Consider the following 20,236-nt stretch of genomic DNA (forward strand, 5'->3'; position numbering starts at 1 on the left):
GAGACCCAGCATGAGCTTGCCAAGACCTCTTGCTGCTGCAAATGAACTCCAGATGCATGTGGACATTTTGTGTATCTGACTTTACATGGGTACTGGGGAACTAAATCCAGGTCATCAGGCTTTGCAGGCAAATGCCTTAACCACTGAGATTTCTGTCCAGCCTGAGAACACATTAACTGTCTCAATATCCAGAAGTAGTAAGGGGGAATTATATTTTGCTATGTAATTTTGTTACTTTTTTGATGGGGCCGGGGTAACTTGATTGCCTGGTTCTCTGATGTGAAGTTTGGAGATGACAACCCTCTTGTAATGTGGAAGGTTGGACACAGACCACTCAGTGGCTAAAGGTGCTTGTTTGCAAAGCCTTCTGGCCTGCAGTCATGTAAAGCCAGAAGCAAAGTGACCTGTGCACTTGGAGTGAGTTTGTAGCAGCAAGAGACCTGACACAGGAGTGCATGTGTGCACATACAAACACACACCCATGTGCAAATAAAATTTAAATATTAGGGGCTGGGGCTGGAAAGATGGTTTAGCAGTTAAGGTGCTTGCCTGCAAAGCAAAAGGACCAAGATTTGATCCCGAGGACACACATAAGCTAGATGTACAAGATGGTGCATGCATCTGGAGTTTAGCTGCAGTGACTGGAGGCCATGGTACACCCTTTCTCTTTCTCTCAAATAAATAAAATATTTTTTAAATAAATAAAATTAGAAGCTGGGGTCAGAGAGATGGTTTAGCGATTAAGGCACTTGCCTACAAACCCAAAGGATCCAGGTTCAATTCCCCAGGACCCAAATAAGCCAGATGAACAAAGTGGCACATGCATCTGGAGTTTGTTTGCAGTGGCTGGAGGCCCTGGCGCACCCATTCTCTTTCTTTCTTAAATAAAAAAAATTTAAAACTAGGGGCTGGAGAGATGGTGCTTACCTGCAAAGCCTAACAACCTGGGTTTGGTTCCTCAGTGCTCACATAATCTAGATGCATGGTGGCACATGCATCTGGAGTCCATTTGCAGCAGCTGGAAGCCCTGGCACACCCATTCTCTATACTTGCAAATAAAACCTTTTCTTTTTTCAAGGTAGGGTCTCATTCTACCTCAGGCTGACCTGGAATTCACTATGTAGTCTCAGGGTGGCCTCGAACTCATGGCAATCCTTCTACCTCTGCCTCCCAAGTGCTGGGATTAAAGGCATGCACCACCACACCTGATGAATAAATACTTTTTTAAAGTGCTGGCAAGATGGCTCAATAGTTTAGGTGCTTGCCTGCAAAGCCTAATGACCTTGGTTTGATTCCCTAGTATCGACGTAAAGCCAGATGCACAAGGCAGCACATACATCTGGAGTTCATTTGCACCTGCTAGAGGTCTGGCATACCCATTCTCTGTATCTCTGTTTGGAAATGAAAATATTTTTTTAAATTTTTTAAAAGGCTGGACACACTGGAAGTACAGCAGGAAGTGTTTTGGATTCCCTCATGCAGATTGGAGGCTCTGGTGAAAATATGGAGACAGTCTGTTTAAAGGGACACCCAGGATCAGGATAGAGGGGCCAAGCCTAAGCAGGGCCTGCGGATTCTCACTTCAGTAGTTTTCCTTCACATGCAAGGTTTTAAGTCCAAGTGTTCTGTGCCAAACACCATCTCTAGAAATCCTGCCTTCTGGGCTGGAGAGATAGCTTAGTGGTTAAGGTGCTTGCCTGCAAAGCCTAAGGACCCAGGTTATTCCCCAGTACCCATGTAAGCCAGATACGCAAGGTGGCACATGTATCTGGAGTTTGCTTGCAGTGGCTAGAGACACTGGTGTGCCCATTCTCTCTCAAGTAAATAAATATTTATAGAAATCTTGCCTTCCAGCCAGGCATGGTGGCACACACCTTTAATCCCAGCCCGTGGAGGCAGAGGAAGGAGGATCGCTGTGAGTTTGAGGACACCCTGAAACTACATAGTAAATTCTGGGTCAGCCTGAGAAAGAGTGAGACCCTATCTTGAAAAACCAAAAGAAGTCCTGCCTTCCAAGCCAATAGTAGTGCACACCTGTAATCCCAGTACTTGAAGCAGATTTGCCACAAGACCCAGAGCCAGCCTGACATACATGAGACCCTAATTAAAAAAATACACACACACACACACACAGAGAGAGAGAGAGAGAGAGAGAGAGAGAGAGAGAGAGAGAGAGAGAGAGAGTGTTGCTCTCCCATCCTATGGTCCAATTGTCAGGTCCCTTCTACTCCAAAAGGTGAAGCCTATATCTTCTCCATCTTCCTCTGACAATGGACACTCAGGACACTTTCCTAACTTAGCATTCTTTTGGGCCCAGGGGAAGTTATTTGCCCTTCCCCCTATGGCACCTCCCCAATACCAGGCCAGAAGCCCCTTGTGCATTGCTCTCAGGTCTAGAAAAGGACAGAAGCAGTTGGAGGGTTGTCTGTGTTTAAGGTGCTTGCTTGCAAAGCCCAGTGGCCTGTGTTCAATTCCCCAGTAATCACATAAAGCCAGAGGTACAAAGTGACACATGCATCTGGAGCTTGTCTGCAGTGGCAAAAGATCCTTGTGTGCCCATTCTCTCTCTTTCTACATCCTTACAAATAAAATATAAAAATAAAGAGCCAGGTGTGGTGGTGCACACCTTTAATCCCACACTCGGGAGGCAGAGGTAGGAGGATCATCATGAGTCAAAGCCACCCTTACTACATAGTGAATTCCAGGTCAGCCTGATCCAGAGTGGACCCTACCTCAGGGGGAAAAAAAAAGAAGGAAGGAAATGAAAGGAAACAAAAGCCAGGCATAGTGGCACACACCTTTAATCCCAGCACTTGGGAGTCCAAGGTAGGAGGATTGCTGTGAGTTTGAGGCCAGCCTGACAGTAGAGTAAATTCTAGGTCAGCCTGGGCTTGAGAGAGACCCTACCTTGAAAAACAACAAAGTTCCTTTTCATTCTCTCCTTCTCTTTCTACTCTATCTACATATCTGCATTTCTATCTCCTCTCTCAAATCAAAAGTAAAAATAAAGTACTGGAGAGATGGCTTAGCAGTTAAGGCATTTGCCTGCAAAGCCAAGGGACCCAAGTTCGATTCTCCAGGATCCACGTAAGCCAGATGTACAAGGTGGCACGTGCATCAGGAGTTCATTTACTGTGGCTTAAGGCCCTGGTGTGCCCTTTCTATCTGCCTTTCTCTCCCCCCCCCCCAATCAAAAATAAAAATAAAGAACGAAAAAAAGAAAAAGGTCAGGCATGGTAGTACATGTCTTTAATCCCAGCACTTGGGAGGTAGAGGTAGGAGGATCACCATGAGTTCAAGACCACCCTGAGACTACATAGTGAATTCCAGGTCAGCCTGGGCTAGAGAGAGACCCTACCTTAAAACCAAAAAGAAAAAAAGGCCAACAGTACGTCACTTGAACTACAAGCTGCAGAAAGCAGCCCACCTTACCCTCAGTAAACTGCCAAGGTGGAGAAATGTAGCCCAAGCAGTGGGGCTGAGAAGTGAGAGAGACGCCCCCTGTAGAATGGGGTTTAGACATGTAGCTACCAGGGTCATTCAGAACCTGAATCCCCTGAGCCAATATGTCCCAAGTGTGACTGCTAGAGCTGAAAGAGGGCAGTCTCCCAACCTTTCCAGGATTACCTCTCACTAGATCACCATGAAATCCTATCAGAAGTCCATGCTCTTTTACATGGGCACAGAACATTGGCCCCACACTGAGAATGCATCTTGTTAAAGGGGTCCATACAGACTGATTGAGATGGGGAGGGGATATGATGGAGAATGGATTTTCTAAGGGGAGAGGGGAAAGTGGGAGGAGAGAGGGTATTACCATGGGTTATTTTTTATAATCATGGAAGTTGTTAATAAAAACTTGAAAAAAAAAAAAAAAAGGTCTGGAGAGATGGCTTAGCAGCTAAGCACTTGCCTATGAAGACTAAGGACCCTGGTTCTAGGCTCGATTCTCCAGGACCCACGTTAGCCAGATGTATAAGGGGGCACACGTGTCTGGAGTTCGTTTGCAGTGGCTGGAGGCCCTGGCGTGCCCATTCTCTTTCTCTCTTTCTCTTTCTCTGTCTGTCCATCGCTTTTAAATAAACAAACAAAATATAAAAAAAGAAGGGGTCCAGATGACTTAGCAGTTAAGGCGTTTGCCTACAAAGCCAAAGGGACCAGGTTCAATTTCCCAGGACCCATGCTAGCCAAATGCACAAGGGTGTGCACGCATCTGGAATTTGTTTGCAGTGGCTGGAGGTCCTGGCATGCCCTCTCTCTCTCCTCCTTTCTCTGTCAAATAAAAATAAGATATATATTGAAAAAAAAGAAGGGGTCCAGTGAGCTGGAGAGGAGCTTAGTGATTAAGGAATGTGCCACCAAAGCCAAAAGGTCCAAGTTCAATTCCCCAGGACCCATGTAAAGCTGAATGCACAAGATAGGACAGAATTCACTTGCAGTGGCCAGAGGCCCTGGTGCACCCATTCTTTCTCTGTCTGCCTCTCTCTAATAAGTCTTTTAATTTTTAATAAAAGAGGGTCCCTGGCACATGTGTCTGGAGTTTGTTTGCAGTGGCTAGAGGCCTTGGTGTGCCCATTCTCATTCTAATAAATAAATAAATAAATCTTAAAAAAAAAAAAAAACACCAGCTGTTCACCCTATGAGGAAGCCTCTTCTACCTAAGCACCAGTCAGACCATATTCATGGAACTCAACCACACTGGAGAAGTACCATATGGAACTGTACCATAGGGCCACCAAACCCCATGCATTTATTACCTTGAAGACTGGGCTAGAAGAGTCAGGGAACAGGAAACCAGGAAGAGCTAGGCACTCGGTGGTATGCACAAGCTGGGGGTCAGCTAGAAGTGGCTTAGCTAGACAGCTTCCCACCCTGGAAGCCTAGCATCACCACATATGCCAAGAAGCTGGCCAAAGTCCAGCTCACCCTGAGACTATGGCTTTCCAGCCACTCTCAGTGCCCTCTCCAGCTTCCAGGAGTTGCACACATGCTTTGTAAAGGATATCTTGGTGCCACCAATTGTGCATCAACAAGGGTTCCAGACCAAGTGACAATAGAGGCAAGCAAAGCTGGGGCAGTAGCTAGATCGGTGTCGGTTGGTAAGACGGAGATAATAACAAGGGCCTAGAGGTATTGCCAAGACCAGCAGAATACATCCATGGAGACCCACATTTCTTTCTTGGCTTCCTCCCTCCCTCATCCTTACCCCAAACCCCTCATCAAATAACAAGGCAGGAGACAGATCCAGGTAAAACAGTAGGTTCTTAATCCGGTTCCTCAAAGCACTGCATGGGATGGGACTGAGACAGAAGAGAATGTAAACATTGGGCTCCACCCCCTGGACTCAAGGGAAGACCCTTACTCAGAGAGAGGCTTAAAGGCTAGAAGGGACAAGATGAAAAGTGGGTCCTAGTGAGGCCTGAGAATACAAAGCAGGTGGGTAAGGAGGGAGAGCAGGACGAGAGGAGGAGGAAAGCGAAGCGGAGAACATTTCCTATTTCAGTGCATGTCCCCTTAAAGAAACTGGAGTGCAGAGCACTGTGAAAGAGAGCCAAAGGACAGAGCATCCCACCCCAGGCCAACCTGACCTTCTGTACATAATTACAACACAAGGATGTCCAGGAGAGGGAGAAGAGCCTTGGCCCCCAGAAGGCAGTGGGGTGACAGGCGGGCCCAAGACAGACAGCGAAGGAACCAAGCTCCACATTGTGATGAGAACCACTGGAGTGTAAGAATCTGCAACTGCTGCCATCGCCAAGAATCACCCTGTGGTGACAAGAGGCCAATTAGGACAGCACCTGGGAGGGTACCCCAGAGGGAATTGGCGGAAATGACAGAGATCCCAGCTGGGCCTAATGGAGGCAAGAGCCTCCAGACTTGGTCACAGCTACTTCAGGAAATGCAGCTGCCCCATGCACTGAGGCTGTCCTGGCCATGGGGGGATCAGCAGCCACTTTCTGAAGAAAGGCAGCCTGCCCAGGGGGCTGAGGAAGCATCCTTGCCAGGCCTCCTCTTGGCTGAGGAAAAGGGGGCCATGCCATCCAGCCCGAGACAGAGGTCAAAAGTAAGCATCCTGCCGGGCCTCCGTTGCTGATGGCCTGTCCCCATCCTGGGGCACTGGGGGCCCATCTGCTTTTCGACGCAGGGAAAGCTTTCGGCCTTGACCCTTCTTCTCCTGCTTCTGCTGCTCTTTCTCTTGCTCTTTTTCCCACTTCTGCCGCTCCTTCTCCTGCCTCTGTCGTTCCTTCTCCTGTTTCTGCCGCTCCTTCTCCTGCTCCTTCTCCTGTTTCTGCCGCTCCTTCTCCTGTTCCTTCTCCTGTTTCTGCCGCTCCTTCTCCTGCCGCCGCATCTCCTTGCTGGAGCCCAGGGGAGTACTGTTGCCAGTGGGTGAGGGCAGGGATGGGTGCAGTCCCTCAGCAGTGACCACAGCCCCAGGGACAGGCCCAGCACTAGCCCTGCGGGCAGAAGGGGGTGGAGAAGGAGCCCCTCCAGCAGCCCGGGAGCCCCTGCTCTTAAGGCCAGGAAGGCTCAGGAGGCTGGAGGAAGGGCCCAGAGGTGGTTGCTGCCGCCTGCGCTCCTCATGGATGGCACGGGAGCCATGCAGTCGCCGTGAGGGTCGATACTGCAGCTCTCCCCGAGTTTCCCGCCACTTCTTCAGCTGGGCTGCATTCTCCCTCTCAATCAGTGCTTCTGTCACTGGGAGGCTGGTTACCTATAGAGAGGACATGGAACCAAAATGAAGATGTGTCTGGGAGTGAGCTAACGCAGGTTGGGGATTGCATGTGCTCAGGCCCAAGGCCTACCTCGTGTACCAGGAAATCCTCCTGCATGCACTGCTGTGGCAGGTTGCGCAGCTGTTCCATGGTCTCATACATGCCTTGACAGGAGCGCAGCTTCTCCACGGAGCCCAATGCGTGCCGCAGCAAAACCAGGGCCACCCGGAAGATGATCTTAACACCTACAAGACAAGATGAATACTACATAGGGGATTGAACCCAAGACTGTGACCTTTCCCATTTAGGAAAGACTCAGAGTCCCTGTCTGTTTGTTGTCAATCTTGCAAGTGAAGAAACTGAGACACCAAGAGAGGCATGAGTTGCTCTGGGTTTGAGGTTGCTTGGAGGGACAGCAGACTCTAGTTTGGTAGCTGAACCAAGACCAGAACTGCTTTTCCAGCCTGTAGGCTTATTGAGAAGCCTTGGCCCAACAATACCCTTTGTCCACAGCTCCAGAAATGTGAAAGGACTCCAAGCCACCATGGAAATCCCAGCCCCCTCACAGCCTAGAAGGCCATTTAAATACCTTCACAGAAAAACATGTCCCAGACACGCAGCACTGACGCCCAGGGCAGGGTTCGGGCAAAGATGCACATGAACCATTCTGTCATGTAGAGCACAGGGTCAATGCGCTGCCGCCGCAGATGCCGATGTGCCAGTGGACAGATCCGGCGCAAGAGCGCAAAAAATATCTCTCCATCCAGTTGAATGGCCTCCTGGAGATGGGAAGAGCCGTGAGAAGGGGGCTTGGCTTTATGCAGACCCCTCAAGTACAGTCAACCCTAACAGGAAGAGGGACAGAAGGGTGGGAGGTGGGTAAGAACCTTTTGTAGTCCCAGTGCACCCAGTAGGCAAACACTCACCAGCCCTGCACTGTAGTAACCTGGGAGGTACTTGTCACAGATCTGAACCAGGCACCAAAAGGCTTGCTGAGAAGGGCAAGAACAAGGAGGGAGGGATGGTGCCTGAGAAGCAGGGAGCAGACCGCTCCCCATAGCCGCTATAGGCCAAGATCCTCTCACCCCCGCCCTGACCAGAACCATGGATGCTGACCTCAGCAGGCATGTGCATGAGCAGCACTGCAGCCACTGGGGCCTGGGCCTGACAGTAGCCCTCGTCAGGCCGGTAGATAGTGTAGGCCTTCAGGATTCGATACAGGTCTTGTTGCCTATGGGGAGTGCAGAAGATGGTAATCATCAAATACTCCCCACAACCCCAGTCCAGAATTCTCCTACATCCAGTTCCAGGTTGCCTCAGAGCTTTCCCACCACACTTCTTCATCTGCCTGCCAGAGATCAATGAGAAGTACAGTATCTAGGCACCAGCTTTCCACCCTTGGCTACCCATGCCATACGCTCCCCACTCATTCCCCAGCTCAGGCTATGCTCTCCCTTCATCATCTGTCACCACCCCAGGAACATTCAAGGTCATTTGCTCCAGCATGTTTTTCTTACCCCAGAGCAGGACCTGCTTCATCTGTCTCACTGGATTTCATTAGCTCTCCTAACATGCCCAGTGGGCCCTGACTCTGCATGAATGCCTGGAAGCCAGCTGGGCCTCAGACTTGTCTCTCATCTCTGCATCCAAAAGAACAAAATCTTTGCCCTAGACTCCTCCTTCCTTTGCTAGAGCTCCATCACATCTGGGTTGTTCTTGTTTTGTTTTTTTGAGATAGGGTTTCACTCTAGCCCAGGCTGACCTAGAATTCACTAAGTAGTCTCAGGATGGACTCGAACTCACAGTGATCCTCCTACCTCTGCCTCCTGGGTGCTGGGATTAAAGGCATGCCCTTTAGCCCTAGCTGATCTGGCCTAAAACACATTCTGTAGCCCAGGCTGGCCTTGAACTCAGAGATGGTTCCTACCTCAGCCTTCTATGTGCTGGAATTAAAGGCGTGGGCCATCACTTTGGGCCTCTATCTAGGATCACATCAGAAAAAACAAACCAGCCTTCCTAGCTCCCCAAGGCTAGTCACCAAATCTGATTAACATGGTTTCCTGAACACTATTCTGTTCTCGCTCCACCTCCACAACCACTTCCAGCTCTGACCTCCATTTCTTGCCCAAAAATATGTAGCAATCTCCCAGACCCTCTTCCTACCTTCAGTGACACTGCTTTTACCTCTGCCCAAAATCCAGTCATTCTAATATGACCATGTGTCTTATTGGCTACTATACTATTACTTCAGCTTTTGTTTTGAAACAAGGTCTGGTGTAGCCCAGGCTGACCTCACAATGCAGCCAAGAATAACCTTCAACTTGTATTGCTTCCATCTCTACCTCCTGAATGCTGGGACTACAGGCATGTGCCACCACACCCACTTTTCTGAGTTGTGGGAGACGGAACCAGAGCTTTATGTGCATGCTAGGCACTCTACCAAGTAAGCTCTACATCCCCACCCCATGTAGTTAATATTTTCTTCCTTCACTTTGCAAAAGCACCAGTGAAGTAACAAAATTGATACGCTAGTTATTGTATTTAATATGCAAAACAAATCCATATCAAACAAATAAAAATACATAGAACTTCTACAAACTCTCACACTATATTTATTTACTTTGCTGCCTGCCTGAGCCTTTGCCTTTTGCCCTGTTGCTATGGGTGAACTCTGTGATCCTGGCCTGACAGTTTCAGGATCCCATCTCCCCTCACCCAAGGGCTATCAATTCACAACTTACCATCAATACTGCCTCATCAACATTTCTCTTTACAAATCATTCCCATCACAGCACACTAAAAATAAGTTTTTTTTTTCAGTGCATACTAGGCATGCACTCTACCAACTGTGCTACATTTCCAGCCCTGCCAATTTATCTTATTTTTAAAATGTCCCTTAACCCCAGGCTCCTCTCCAAGAACATTTTTTTTTCCTTACCTGGTCAGCAAAACTCTAGAGTACAGACCTACTGTCTTCTATGTCCTTCCCCCTCCCCACCAATCCTATAGGCAGGTCTTTACCTACAGCTCCCTAAAAAGCTTTTTATCAAGTCACTAATAAGCGATGCATAGTGGCTCACACCTTTATTATCAGCATCCAGTAGATAGAGACAGGAGGACTGCCTGAAGTTCAAGGCCAGCCTAAGCTATACAAGACATTGCCATAAAAAAAAAAAAAAAAAAAAAGTGCCAGGCATGGTAGCACATGCCTTTAATCCCAGCACTTGGGAGGCAGAAGTAGAAAGACTGTTGTAAATTCAAGACCACCCTGAGAACAGAATGAATTCCAGGACAGCCTGAGCTAGAGTGAGACCCTACCTTGAAAAACCGAAAAATAAAAAGTTATAGGCTAGAGAGATGGCTTACCAGCAGCTGTGGTGGTTTGTTTCAGGTGTCTCCCATAAACTTGTTGTTCTGAATGCTAGGTTCCCAGCTGATGGTGATTTGGGAATTAATGCCTCTTAGAGGCAGTGTATTGCTGGGGGCAGGCTTATGGGCATTATAGCCAGTGGTGCATGCCTTTAATCCCAGCATTCTGGAGGCAGAGGTAGGAGGATCTCTGTGAGTTCAAGACCACCCTGAGACTAAATAGTGAATTGAATTCCAGGTCAGCCTAGGCTAGAGAGAGACTCTACCTTGAACAAAACAAAAACATGCAAACAAAAACTGACCATCTACCAGGCATGGTGGAACATGCCTTTAATCTCAGCACTCAGGAGGCTGAGTTCAAGGAGAGCCTGAGACTACCCTACCTTGAAAAACAAACAGCAACACACACACAATAAAAAACCGATGCTGTCCTGCCTCCTGCCTATCCAAAGGCAGGTACAAATGCAATCTCAGAAAATCCCTGATGTGCCCACATGTACACTCAGAGTGAATCCTACCTCTCAAGACATTGCCTTTAACATTACTTGGTAGTCAATCCATTAAGGTGTACTCTTCTGCAAGTCCTGGAGGGCAAGAACTGCTTTCCCAGTCCTGTATCTACATTGAACTTTCAACAAATGTCTGCTGACTAACCCACATATTCAGGCCACCTTACCCATGGCCCCCTCGAGCAGCAAACATCTCATGGAAAGGGAACTGACGGTGCAGGTCCTTCTCAATCACATCCAGCCACTTAGGGTCCCCAGGGGCCCGTTCCAGCTCCTGCAGTGGAACAGCAAGGATTTCTCAGGATCTGGAAGAACTGTCTTCCCTTGCAAAGATGGGCCACATGTCCCCACAGCCCAGAGCTGTACGCACCTCAAACTTGCCAGGGTTCTGCTCCAGGAATTCCTTGCTATTAGACAGGTATTGCCAGGCCTTGGCTCTGAGGGAGGAGGGGATCCCCTTCCGGCAGCGCAGCTTCACCTAAGACAGAGTAGCAGCCTTCAGGGGCTTTCCCTAGGCTCACACAGTTCTTCCATGAGCCTGATGCGGCTCTACCAGAGCTGGCCTCTCTGGCACTTTATTTTATTTATTTGTTTATTTTGGTTTTTCGAGGTAGGGTCTCACTCTGGTCCAGGCTGACCTGGAATTAACCCTGTAGTCTCAGGGTGGCCTTGAACTCACGGCGATCCTCCTACCTCTGCCTCCCGAGTGCTGGGATTAAAGGCATGCGCCACCACACCCGGCTCGCTGGCACTTTAAAGCTCCTCCTCCCAGGTCTTAAGTACCACCTGTCTGCCTGCCCCAATGTGTTGAGAAGGTGGATATTACCAGTTCCGGGGATGCCCTGAGACAAGGTCCCTCCCCCACCCTTGTGCTTTGCCCAGCCCACCACACAACCCTCAAACCTTCTGGAAACGCCGTGACAGCCACTTATCCCAGTTATTGAACATCTCCAGCCATTTGAGCTCCCGCTGCCGAGCCACATCCACAGGAATAGAGCTCTCTCTGCAGGATAGGAGTGAGTATGGAAGGGGTCAGTAGCAGCAGTACAACGCCTGGATTGCTGGGGGGAACTGGGTAGCCTCTTTCCCAAGGTCAAATAAGAAACTGCAAATTTTGTGAGTGACCTTATTGTATATTTGCTACAGAGGTTATGTTCAAACCCCACTTCTGACACATCCAAATTTGGGAAGTACAAAATATTCCAAGGATGCATTTTGGCTGGGGATGTAGCTCAGTAGTACTGTGCTTGCCTATCATGTGTTAGTGATTCTCAGCAGTGCAATAAAGAAAGGTAAATAGGGCTGGAGAGATGGCTTAGCGGTTAAGCGCTTGCCTGTGAAGCCTAAGAACCCCCCCGGTTCGAGGCTCAGTTCCCCAGGTCCCACGTTAGCCAGATGCACAAGGGGGCGCACGCGTCTGGAGTTCGTTTGCAGAGGCTGGAAGCCCTGGCGCGCCCATTCTCTCTCTCCCTCTATCTGTCTTTCTCTCTATGTCTGTCGCTCTCAAATAAATAAATAAATAATGAACAAAAAAAAAAATTAAAAAAAAAAAAAAAAAGAAAGGTAAATAAATATGAGCTACATTTGCACTACAGGGATCCAGTTCCTAGCTTTACCAGTTATTGTGTGACCTTTGGAAAGTCACTTCCTTTTCCTAAGCCTCAATTTCCTCAATTTTTTTTTTTTTTTTTTTTTTGGTTTTTCGAGGTAGGGTCTCACTCTGGCTCAAGCTGACCTGAAATTCACTATGTAGTCTCAGGGTGGCCTCGAACTCACGGCGATCCTCCTACCTCTGCCTCCCGAGTGCTGGAATTAAAGGCGTGCGCCACCACGCCCGGCAATTTCCTCAATTTTAAGTTAGAGCATATGTCTACCTGAAGGAGTCTGTGAGACCCAGGAAGTAATAGCAATTATCATCAATCAAAGAAATACAGAATAATCTACTCTCTGTCTCCTTAAAAACAACTTGAGAATTGGGTGTGGTGGCACACGCTTTTAATCCCAGCACAGGTAGAGGTAGAGGTAGGAGGATCTTCATGAGTTTGAGGCCACCCTGAGAATACATAGTGAATTCCAGGTCAACCTGGACCAAAAACTACCTCAAAAAAGAAAAAAAAAAAAACTTAAGTTTCACCCTGTGAGATCCCCTTGGACCATCTGGCACTTCCTCTACCTCCTCCTTCCTGAAGTTTCCCCAGATTTGCATGCAGATGGTATTCTCATTCAAAGGAGTTCCACATTCAAAATGTCCCATCTGCCTTGAAACGGTTATTTATGTGCAGAAGCCAGAACCAGAAGAATGAGATGGGAGAAAGAATCTGGGCTTCAGAAATCAGACATACCTAAGCTCAAATCCCAGTTGTGTCCCTCAGAAGTTAGGGGATCTCACAGGTGACAGACATAACCTGAGTCTCCTCAGCTAAATGAGGTGTCACCGCCTACAGTTATGGGGACCAGCAAATGTTTCTTTTGTCCTAGAAGCACCTTAAACAAAGATATTCTCTCTCGATTAATTTCTATCAGAAGTCAAATCCAAACTCTAAGACTGAGAGGATATCTTCCTGCCCTGAAGAACAGAACAGCTTAAGAGAAGTAAGTTCAATAGGATGATGGAGGTGTAATGGCAAAAGATGCACCTAAGAAGCATGTAGCTGGAGTGAGGGAAGTGGGTATTAAGGAAGGCTTCCTGGAGAAAAGGGTATCTGAAGAACACCCTGAGGAGCAGAAATTAGCAAGCAAAGAAGGGGAGAAAAGCATTCCTGGCAGGTATGACAGGCCTGAATATGAACTACAACTAGTTCAGAGACCACAGTGCAGAGTGCCCGGCAGATGTGTGGCGGGAAATTAGACCAGAGGCTAGACAATAAGCAGTTTGTATGCAGACTGAAGAGCCTGGACTTTACTCTGTAGAAATAAAAATAAGTCTTCAAGATAACTGTGCCTCAGAATTGGATTTCCTGCCGGGCGTGGTGCTGTACGCCTTTAGTCCCAACAAAGAAGAGGTGGGAGGATCACTGTGAGTTGAGGCCACCCTGAGAAGACACAGTGAATTCCAGGTCTGCCTGGGCTACAGCAAGAACCTACTTGAAAAAATAAAAACAAACAAAAACAAAAAACTGGATTTCCTTTAAAAATGTATATATTTATTTACACATGTGTATGAGTCTCTTCCTGCTGAAAATGACTATCAGATATACATGTCACTTTTTTTATCGGGCTTTACATGGGTGTTAGGGAATGGAACCTGGCCAGCAAGTGTTGCAAGCATGTGCCTTTAACCACTGACCCATCTCTCCAGCCCATCAGAGGTGGATTTCTCTCACATGAAAGATAGATTTTTTAAAAAATTATTTATGGGCTGGAGAAATGCCTCAGTGGTTAAGGCACTTGCCTGCAAAGTCTAACAACCTAGGTTCAATTATCTGGTACCAGGTAAAGCCAAAAGCACAAAGTGCAGCATGAATTTGGAGTTAATTTGCAATGGTCAGAGGCCCTGGTGCACCCATCCATTCCTTCATTCATACTCTCTGCTTGCAAATAAATTTAAAAAATTGGGCTGGAGAGATGGCTTAGCGGTTAAGCACTTGCCTGTGAAGCCTAAGGACCCTGGTTCAAGGCTCGATTCCCCAGGACCCATGTTAGCCAGATGCACAGGGGGCGAACGCATCTGGAGTTTGTTTGCAGTGGTTGGAAGCCCTGGCGCACCCATTCTCATTCTCTCTCTCTCTCTCTCTCTTTCTCTGACTGTCGCTCTCAAATAAATAAACAAAAAAATTAAAAAATTATTTAAACCAGGCATGGTGGTGCATGCATTTAATCCTAGCACTTGGGAAGCAGAGGTAGGAGGAATGTGGTAAGTTTGAGACCAACTTGGAACTACAGAGTTCCAGGTCAGTCTGAGCTAGTGCGAAACCCTACCTTGAAAAAGAAGAAAAATTACTTATTTGTACATGTGTGTTGGGGGTAGGGGGACTCCACGGTCTCTTGCCACTGCAATCAAATGCCTGTCCAGCTTTACATGAGTAGCTGGGGAACTGAACCTAGGCCAGTAGGCTTTGTAAGCAAGAGCCTTTACCCATTGAGCCATATCCCCTGGCCAGGATGCTAGATTTTAGAGGGACAACAATTACAAAGCAGAGAAATGGCACTCAACAAAATGCCTAGAACACAAGGACTCTGAAACTGGATTTGACCCAAGTTCCCCAGGACAGTCTGGTGCAGAAGAAAGAGCCAGGTAATTTTCAATATTTTATTTGTCTATTTATTTGAGAGAGGAGGAGAGAGACAGAATGGGCATGCCAACACTTTTAGCCACTGCAAACAAACCCATACATGTGCCAACTTGTTCATCTGGTTATGTGGGTACTGGAGAATTGAAACTGGGTCCTTAGGCTTCACAGTCAAGCACCTTACCCACCAAGCCATCACTCCAGCCCAACTACTCATAATTTTGTTTTTTCTTCTTCTTTTTCTCCCCCTGGGCCCACCCCCCCCCCCAAGGTAGGGTCTCGCTCTAGGCCAGGCTGACCCATAATTCACTATATAGTCTTAGGGTGGCCTCAAACTCAAGGCAATCCTCCTACCAAATTAGCCTCCCCAAGTGCTAATTTTATTTCTTAATCTACAAACTGATGTAGGTCCTTGTGCATGAGAATAGGGTCAGACATCAGTTCCCTTTCCCACATCAGGCTGTGAATGCTGGTGCTCAATCAGTTTTCTTAAATTGTGGGCCATTGCAGTTAAAGGCACTTGCTTGCAAAGCCTGCTGGCCTGGATTTCATTCCCCAGTACTCACATAAAGCCAGATGCACAAAGTGGTGCATGCATCTGGAGTTCATTTGTAGTGGAGCCCTGGCACACCCATACATGCACACACTCTAATAAATAAAATATATATATTTACATATATATATTTAAATTTTTTGTTCATTTTTTATTTATTTATTTGAGAGTGACAGACACAGAGAGAAAGGCAGAGAGAGAGAGAGAATGGGCGCGCCAGGGCCTCCAGCCACTGCAAATGAACTCCAGACACGTGTGCAACCTTGTGCATCTGGCTAACGTGGGTCCTGGGGAATTGACCCTCGAACCAGGGTCCTTAGGCTTCACAGGCAAGCACTTAGCCACTAAGCCATCTCCCCAGCCCAAAAATATATTTTTTAAAAAGTTTACTGGGGCTGGGGAGATGGCTTAGCAGTTAAGACGTTTGCCTGTGAAGTCTAAGGAGCCTGGTTCGAATCCCTACGACACACGGAAGGCAGATGGCACAAGAGGCACATGCTTCAGAAGTTTGTTTGCAGTGGCTATAGGCCCTGGCATGCCCGTTCTCTGTCTGTCTTCTTCTCTGTCCCTCTTCTCTCTCTGCTCGAAAATAAATAAATAAATAAGTAAATAAAAGTTTTCTGGCCAGGCATGGTGGCACATGCCTTTAATTCCAGCACTTGGGAGGCAGAGGAAGGAGGATCACAGTGAGTTCAAGGCCACCCTGAGACCAACTACACAGTGAATTCCAGGTAAGCCTGGGCTAGAGTGCGACCCTACCTTGAAAAAAAAAAAAAAAAAGTTTTCTTGGGCTGGGCGTTGTAGCACATGGCTTCAATCCCAGCACTTGGGAAGCAAAGGTAGGAGGATCGCAGTCAGTTCAAGACCACCTTGAAATTACGTCGTGAATTCCAGGTCAGCCTGGGCTAAAGTAAGACCCTACCTCAAAAAAAAAAAAATTAATTAGTTAAATATAAACACACACAAACAGGGATGGAGAGATGGCTTGGTGGTTAAGGAATTTGCCTGCAAGGCCTAAGGACCCAGGTTCGATTCCCTAGTACCCACATAAAGCCAGATGCACAAAGTGGCGCATGTGTCTGGAGTTCATTTGCAGTAACTGGAGGCCCTGGCACACCCATTCATGCTTTCTCTCTCTCTCTCAAATGAATCAGTACATAATATGCGTATTTTAAAAAAGTTTTCTGGGAGGGTCGAGAAATGGCTCAGAAGTTAAGGTGCTTGTCTGCGAAGCCTAAGGACCCAGGTGTGATTCCCCAGTACTCACATAAAGCCAGATGCACAAGGTGGTGCATGTGTCTGGAGTTCATTTGTAGGGGCTGGAGGACCTGGGGCACCCATTCTCTTTATCTCTGTCTGTTTGCAAATAAATATATAAATGAGTTTTCTGGCTGAGCCTGGTGCCACATGCCTTTAATCCCAACACTCAGGAAGTCAAGGTAGGAAGATGATTGTGAGTTTAAGATCCAGGTTAGCACATGGGCTAGTGCAAGACTCTAAGTTGAAAAACCAAAATAAATGTTTTCTGGGCTGGAGAGATGGCTTAGCAGTAAAGTGCTTGCCTAAGAAGCCTAAGGACCCAGATTCAATTCTCCAGGACCCACGTAAGCCAGAAGCACAAGGTGTCACATGCATCATTTGCAGTGGCTAAAGACTCTGGTGTGCTCTTTCTATCTGCCTCTTTTTCTCTCTCTAATAAAGAAGTGAAATGATTTTTTATTTATTTGAGAGAGAGGAGGAGAGAGAATGGGCATACCAGGGCCTCCAGCCACTACAAACAAACTCCAGATGCATGTGCCACCCTGTGCATCTGGCTTATGTGGGTCCTGGGGAATTTAACCTGGGTTCTTTGGCTTTGCAGGAAAGTACCTTAACCACTAAGCCATCTCTCCAGGCCTAAAGTGATTTTTTTTTTTAAAGTTTTCTGACTTTTTTTCTTGTTCGTTTGAGGGACGATCTCACTCTAGCCCAGGCTGACCTTGAACTCAACTCTGTAGCTCAGGCTGGCCTTGAACTCATGGCAACCCTCCAGTGTTAAAGGTTGAGCCACCATGCTCAAATAGTTTCTGGCATTTGTCATCTTACAAACTACCTACCGGCCACTCCAATACAAGGATCATGACTAAATCTCAGTCATTCTTCATCAGATCCTCTTCAGCTGAATTCTCGTACTGGGCAAAATATCCCTACTCCAGGTGCTCACAAAACCCTCCGAGCTAAACTTGCTATATTGAAACCAACTGTTTTAGGCGTGCTCCTCTCCCTACATATGAACCTCTGAAAAGGGTTTTACTTTCTCTGTAGTATGCAGTACAGGGCCTGGCTACAGAGCGACTGGCCCAGAAACCAGCAGGTTAAAGAAGGAAGCACAGGAACAAGAGGCAAAATCCAGAGAGAGGGAAGAAAGAAGTCAGGGCAATCCCATCCCCACCTCCAGTGAGTCAGGCCCCTGGAAGGAACTAGGACAGCGCGACTCTGGCTGGGGAGATGAGGAAATGGGGAAGAGGCCTCCCCACCCCCTTTCCTTTAGTGAAAATACAGTGCTCTCCAAGAGCCCTACCTTCAAGGTCTCCCTTAATCAAAGAGATTTCCCCATCTCATCATTCCATCACACCTAACCGCGGAAGGTGCCTGTATCCTCAGACTCTGCTCTTCGGAGACTAAAGGTCTCCACTAGAACCTCTGCCCACACCAATCTTCCAGAATATCTGGCCTGTTAGCTGTACTTTCCTATCAAGCAGCTGAGATGGTTTTCTTTAGAGGATATGACTTTATCCAAGCCTTCACTTCAGAGGAAACTGAGGCACAGAAATGAGGATGCCACTAGCTCAAGGACATGCACACCGCGGGCAAGGTCTAGGCTTGAACCCAGATGTCATCACTTCTGGTAGGAAACTTTAACCCACTAACCTCAGGGATGCTCTGAGGTCTAGGCACTACGGCTGCAGCTAATGACCCCTTGGCTCAGAGGCTGGTCAAGGTGTGTCATTTGACCCTCCCCCATCCTGGACTTCCCCAGGCAGTTCCATGGGATGTCCACTGGATACTCACAGGCTGCCGGAGTACTGGCTGCCCCCAAGGAAACCGTACTTGTCCGTCTTGCGTAGGACCACACCATTTATCTCCGAGTCTGAACCCAAGGAACTCACATCATCCGCCAAGGACTCCAAGGTCCCGGACATAAGGCTCACGGAGTCCAAGTAGCTCAGGGTGTCCGGGGCCTGCCCGCGAGGCCCAGAGATGCCAGGTCCCAGGCTGGAGGTGGAGCCCAGGTCTTGAAAGTTTTCAGCAGGCTCGGGAGCTGGGGTCACAGTCACCACAGCTACCGGAGCCTCACATGTCTCTGGAGGGCGTGTGACAGGCCCTGAGGGGTCCTCAAGAGCCTGCCCCGTCGATGCTGATGTTGCTCTAGCAGCTCCATTTCCACTGATCATCACCTGTCCTGCGGTACCCCGCGCAGTCACTCCTGAAGCCACTGTGGTTCCCGGCTTGGGGGCAAGCGGGGGTTTGGCAGTCAGGGCTCCAGGTGCTGTTCTGGAAGGGGTTCTGGTGGGGGTCCCGGTGGGAGTCCCTGGTCCTGGAACTGGCGAGGTTCGAGCCGCCTCCGTTTTCAGAGGCTCTGTCCCTGAAGCCCCCGCCGTCTCGGTTTCTGCCGCCGCCGCCGCCGCGGCCCGCACGGGGGTCTGTGGGCCCGGGGGGGCCTGCGTCTTCGGAGCATCAGGTGAAGCCTCCAAAGTGTGCACTCCCCCTGTGCTGCCCGTGGCCGCGGTGGCCGAGCTCGGGGCCGGCTCCGGGAGCCAGGCGGGCTGCGCCTCCCCGGGGGCCACCCGAGTGACGGGGGCCGAAGTGGCCGTAGTCACTGGAGGTCCAGGAGCCACCACTACGACGGGCCCGGCTCGCGAACCCCGGGGCGGTGGCGAAGGAGCCGCGGGGGCGCCGTGGCGGCGCGGCGGGGCCACCAGGGGCGCTGGGCCCGTCTCCATAGTCGCGGGCCGCCCCTCACATCCCCCCGCCGGGGAGGCCGCAGAAGGCGCCGCCCCTTGCAGCCCGCCCGGGAAGGGTAGAGGGCGAAGGGCGCGGCTCGGCGCGCGCCGGGGGCGGGGCGGGGCGGGGTGGGGCGGCCGCCGGGCGCGCGGAGGCGGGGCGGGGGTCCCGGGCGCCCGGCGCCGGGGTCTGCTCGCGTCCCAGCCCGCTCGTGCCCAGCACCGCCTCCCCCTCCCTTCGGCTGGGGCCGGCTGCCTAGGTCGCGCCTGCGCAAACGCCGCCGAGCCCGCAGAGCCGCCGGAGTCCCGGCGCATTGCGCCTGCGCGCGGAATGGTTCATCGCGCCCCTTTTGGTTCCCGCCCCGTCAGAGGATTCGGACAAATAACAAGAGAAAGGAAACTGGGTTCCTGCCAATTGATGGAAGGGTGGGTGGGGTGGGAGGCGAGAAGAGGGTGGAGAATAATCGAGAGAAAGGAACAAGAAGACGGCAAAGAGGGACGGGGGAAATAACCAATAGAAAAGAGGGGAACTGACTACTGCCCAAAAGACAGGTGGAGAGTGAACGATTGCGGAAGGGCGGGGAATGGGGCAGGGGCTGTGCCTAAGAGGCAGGCCTAAAAATCTTCTAGCCAATAGAAGTGGTAAAATGACAGCCAATGAAAAGGGGCCTACGCTGCCAAATTGACAGACAGTAATGTCTATTTGTGCGATGACAGCGTCAGTAGTCAATAGAAAGAGCTAAGAAATCGTAGGTCTCCTAGAATGGTCCGGAAGGAATGACAGCTGGGAAGAGGCGGGCCAAATATGTGATCACTTGCCTCACCAGCCAATAATTGCCTCCTCCACTTAAAAGAGGATAGATAACACCCTCAGCCAATC

General features: G+C 49.2%; 1 protein-coding gene across 1 annotated transcript; it reads right to left on the reverse strand.

Moving 5' to 3' along the window:
• Positions 1-5,243: 5,243 nt before the first annotated feature.
• Tbc1d10b (TBC1 domain family member 10B) lies at positions 5,244-19,356 on the reverse strand. Its single transcript, XM_045131572.1, has 9 exons — positions 18,425-19,356; positions 11,495-11,594; positions 10,962-11,069; positions 10,759-10,865; positions 7,830-7,944; positions 7,640-7,705; positions 7,303-7,492; positions 6,804-6,958; positions 5,244-6,712 (listed from the first exon to the last, which is right to left on the reverse strand). Exons 1-9 carry the CDS (start codon positions 19,354-19,356, stop codon positions 6,059-6,061), a joined length of 2,427 nt encoding a protein of 808 aa, XP_044987507.1. The 3' UTR covers positions 5,244-6,058.
• Positions 19,357-20,236: the final 880 nt, after the last annotated feature.

The sequence above is a fragment of the Jaculus jaculus genome, chromosome 12 (genome assembly GCF_020740685.1).
Source record: "Jaculus jaculus isolate mJacJac1 chromosome 12, mJacJac1.mat.Y.cur, whole genome shotgun sequence".
Lineage (NCBI taxonomy): Eukaryota > Metazoa > Chordata > Mammalia > Rodentia > Dipodidae > Jaculus > Jaculus jaculus.